Source organism: Pongo abelii, chromosome 2, assembly GCF_028885655.2.
Source record: "Pongo abelii isolate AG06213 chromosome 2, NHGRI_mPonAbe1-v2.0_pri, whole genome shotgun sequence".
Classification (NCBI taxonomy): Eukaryota; Metazoa; Chordata; class Mammalia; order Primates; family Hominidae; genus Pongo; species Pongo abelii.
The window spans coordinates 120,722,306-120,727,004 of NC_085928.1; the positions used below are offsets into that span (position 1 = coordinate 120,722,306).

At 43.9% G+C, this 4,699-nt stretch overlaps 1 protein-coding gene across 1 annotated transcript; it reads right to left on the bottom strand.

Annotated features, from left to right (window-relative positions):
* Positions 1–405: 405 nt before the first annotated feature.
* LOC129058375 (uncharacterized) lies at positions 406–4,451 on the bottom strand. The gene is made up of 4 exons (XM_063722425.1): positions 4,353–4,451; positions 2,488–3,040; positions 2,213–2,334; positions 406–1,005 (listed from the first exon to the last, which is right to left on the bottom strand). Exons 1-3 carry the CDS (start codon positions 4,449–4,451, stop codon positions 2,252–2,254), a joined length of 735 nt encoding a protein of 244 aa, XP_063578495.1. The 3' UTR covers positions 406–1,005; positions 2,213–2,251.
* Positions 4,452–4,699: the final 248 nt, after the last annotated feature.

A 4,699-nucleotide genomic window follows, 5' to 3' on the forward strand; every position in this document is an offset into this window, starting at 1 on the left:
TTGAAATTACCACTGGTCAAAGGGGAATGACTAAGCCAATTATGATATATCAAACTATATAGTTACTAAAAATAACTATATGAATTGTATGTTTATAAAATCATGCCTATAAAATAATATTAAATGGAAAAGAACAGATTACAATCAACTGATATGCATTCATTATAATAACACTAAATGCCTATGTGCACATTGACAAAGATGAGAATTGAAATTACAGTACCAAAAGCTTGGTGGGGTTTTTTTCTCTGTACTTATTTTATTTTAGTGCATAAGAGAAAACAACTATAATTTTTCCAAGTAGAATGTATTTAGAAACTTTTCTTCCTGGAATTAGGAATCTCAGAGCAAAGCCCTAATCTTGAATACAATGCATTAAGAAAAAATGCTTGGCTTCCTATAGGCAATATGTCCTAAATGCCCATTTATATTTCTATTTTTAAAGGCTAAAAATTTGCAACATGAAAACAAAATCAATGTGCTCTAGAATCAATCGTACTCATTTAGGCTAATATTTATTCATCTGTAAATAACTTTGCTTAATAAACTCCTATTCCCCAACCCAACATGGAAAGAAACCCTGTTTTTGCCAAGTCAGCTCCCAGAGTTTTGTGATGCAAAAGTTATAAGATGAGTATGGCAGACATTGCTAGCTTCTTAAACAATATCCATTCTTCCCTTATCTATTCAGGGCCTTATTTCCAAGGCTCCCTTGTAGCTAGCAATGGCCATGTGACCATCTCTGGCCAATGAGTGTAAGGAGAATTCTACTGGCTGGGGCTTCCAGAAAATCAATTGTTTTTCTCATGTAAAGAGACCATTCAGCAGGCAAATATCTTTTGCTTTTGGCCATTCCCCCTCTTCTAACCTGGAATGTAAGCATGACGCCCAAAGGTGTAGCAGCCATCTGTGAGATGAAGCAAACCATCCACCCTAACTGGCAGAGCAGAAAACCAGGAAGAGCTTCTGGCACAGCTGTGGAGCATCTTCCTATGGACTTCTTGTCTGGGGAGAGATTATAAATCTCTTACTTATTTTAGCCACTGTAATGAGGTTTCTGTAACATACTGCCAGACACAACACTGGCAGATAAAAGAGGGGAGATGAGTCCTCAGAGACAGGAAGAAGGTAGGGAGGATATGCGCAGAGAGGCCAGGTCAATCTATTTAATAAAGAACTAGATGAGGAAGGAAGAGGCAAGAGAAAAATCAGCTCTGGATTGTGGTTACAGGAGCAGCTTGGGTGCTGGCACAAGAGACCATCCGGAGGAGCTGAGAAGTACAGGCAAGGGTCCTTGAAAAGTGGAACTGTGGCTGGTGAATCTTATCCCCTCAAAGTTCAAGAGAGTCATGCAGCAAATGGAATTCCTTCTCAAGTACTTCTGGCTGCTGAATTTTGTTTTGTTTTTGTATGTGGAGAACTCTGCAGAGACTGAGCCATGTGGAGGCCCAGGGTTCACTAGGGTTATAGAAGAACTAATTTGGGAAAGTTATAGATGACAAGGGCAAGGGTTGCTGTAGTGAAAAGGGCAGAAACAAGGAAGCAGGGGATGTGAGTTCAAGTCCTCATTCTTTCACAATCTGCTGTGAAGCATTAAGCAAGCACTTTGTCACATCTTGCTTCAGGTGCCCTTTTGTAAAAGCAGGGAGGCAGACCAAAGGTACCCTAAGAACCCTGTCAGCTCTGTGACTATAGTATTCCAAAAGCTACTGTAAGGGCAGGACATCTGGACTCCTAGAAGGATATCCCTTCCTCAGGTAGCTTTTCTTCTTGTCTTTGATGGCATTATATTGGGTGAATGAGGGTGGGGTTTGCAAGGAAAAAGAGGTCCAATTCATTAACCAATATTCCAATTCAATAAACATCTGCTGATCACCTGCTCTGAGTTGAGCACTCAGATTAATATGGCCAGAGGATTCCATCTGAGCTCCTTAGCAAGCCCCAGAGGCCCCCAGCATAGGGCCCTGTCTGACTCCTTGGGCTTACACCCCCTGGTTCTCACCCACGTCCTTACTTCTGGTATCCTTCAGCCTCCTGGGATACTCGGTACCTCCCCAGTCCTACTCCAGATATGCCTTCTTGCCTGATATGCCCATCCCTTTTTGACCTTCTGATCTGGGAAACTCCTACTCATCCTTAAGTGCCCAGAGGTGGAGGGGTGATGGGGAAGCAGCCTTGAGAGTTTTCAGCTGGTAGCTGGCCTCATCTCTACCTGCTAGACTGCGTTGTCCCCTGATGAATACAAAAACTTTCACAGAATATCAGTAGCAGTTGAGAACTTCAGAAAGACTTCAGAAAGAACTTCAGGAGCAGATGGCTTCTCCATCACCAGACCTGAACAGAGGTAAAAACAAAGACCCTGTGCAATCACAAGAGTGACCAAACCTCCCTCTCCCTAGGCTAACATGAGATGCTGTTGCTTCTTTTCCAGTGATACCTCTAACCCCAGTATTAGTATACTAGTACTAGTATAGGATGCTCACTCACCAAATTGCCCCACTTTCTGACAGCACCAATCCAGAACAGAGCCCAACTTCACTGTACTCTTCCCCAAATCACCAAACACATGCCCAAATCCTCCAGTAAGCCCCACTAACTCCCTCTTATCCAGACATCCACGGTTCTCTGTGGCATTCACTCTCTTCTGGTGTAGCAAATTATGACTGCAGGTGTTTCCCTGGTGGCCTTTGGCAGGTGGCCATTGACAATCTTTTCCACTCTGATCTTCAATCCAGCAGAGCAAAACTTCTCTCTCATGTATTCCTGTGTTACCTGTGCACACTTCCAGCTTCCTTGAATCCTTTTTGGAACAACACTCTGTTGCAACACTTCTCACTCCATATTGCACTTCCTGGTATCCATGTCTGTCTACATCTCTCCCCTGTGACTGTTTATTCACCAGTGACAGGGTCCATGTCTTTCTTATCACTTCCTTCCAGCACCTAGCCCAGGGCCTGGCACAGAGTAGGTCCCCAGAATGTCTTTGTTGAATAAATGCCCCAAGACTCCACACAAAGCAGCATGGGCGGACTCTGAGAATCTCAATTCAAAGCACCAATTGGTTCATAACTCTCTTTCCTTCACAGCTCACATCTCGTGTGGAACCACAGGAGGAGGATATTAGAAAGTTGCTCTTCATCAGCACTTCATGCGGCTTCTCATTTCTGCCTCGTGTGCTGTTCTTAAATTTGCAAAGTTGTCATCACTGTTGATTATCCAGTGAGGCCACTTCCATGACTTCAACATCCCCTGACAGTGCTAGGCCCGTTTATTGAAAGCAGAGGACTGCAACTGCAGGCAAATAACAGGAACACGAGCTAATGAGTTGGTAACACCAAGATCCTTCACGAGAGAGAAGAAAGGAAGAGTCCCAGGGTTTAAATCACCTCCATAAAACATCCACAAACAGGACTCTGTGAGGCTGTCGGGAGCCTATGGTTTCTGTTTAACATGCACAATTAGCATTTTTAGGAGGCAGCCTTTTGGGGATAAGTATGTCCTGAAGTGTACCCTTTTATTCCTTTTTCAGTTTAAACACATCGGCTTAAAGGCAACCTGCACTTGCCCTGGCCCATGCACCAACAGTGCACCATCCCTGGCTCCCCTCCCATCCCATCTTCAAAGGTGCTATGGAAGAAACTGCAGCTCCTTTCACTAAGGAAAATGTGATTTTTCTCAGTTTTACCAAATGTGAAGCAAATATTTTTTAAGTGGTCAAAAATAACAGAAGTTTTTTGTTTTGTTTTGTTTTTTCTCTCCAAAATGGTTCCCTCGGATGACAAGGGTTGTACAGACCCCATTCACTGGAGCTTCAAATGAAAACTTTACGTCCACTCCCGCGTCCTCACTCACTCTGCAGCCCCCACTCCTGGTACCTCGCTCACGTCAGCAAAGAATTAGGGTCATGGACAAATACACAGGAACAAGGTGCCCAGTGGGCTCTCTGAAAAAAGAAAAGAAACAGCTCTCTTTTTACATAGTTGAGGGGAGGTTTAAATATAACAAAATGACCTTTTTTTCCAACAAAAGTTAATTCTACCAGCCACAGGAAGGGTTGTAAACGAGACGTCACCTCTCAATGGTTTAAGAAACATGTAACCCGGAGAATCATCTCAATTTTGTCACCTATAAAGCAAGGTTCTGTTACCTGACCCCAGCATCAAAAGGTTGTTATAAGAAATATTTGTACAATATCTTTAAAGTGCCTGTGGTTTCTCAAAGAAAAAAAATGGAGTATGAGGCAAGACTATAAAATCAAGTGTTGGCATGTTCATAAATAAATGAAACAAGTTCTGAGACCACAAGCAGAAATTGATCTTGCGGCTTAGAATTCCAGCACATCCAGGACTGACCCAGGCGGAGGAAGCACCAGGGCCTTCTGGGAGTACAGCCAGGAGTCCTGCAGAGCTAGAATCAGGCACACACCTAGTTCTTGAAGTTGGCACTACCATGGTGGTCACAGCAAGGATGGCCTCCAAGGAGTCAGAGAGAAGCGCTGGTCCTCCTACCTTGTCACCACTGCCAGAGCCTGCCACCACCACACTGCTGCCCCTACGGCTCCATCGCCACCACCAACCAACTATTCCATCATCATTTTCCAACCTACACTACCAACAGCTAGCTCCTCATCACTCCACCAACACTTCATTATCATTCCATCAACCACACCAACACTACCTGTCCATCACTCCACCACCAT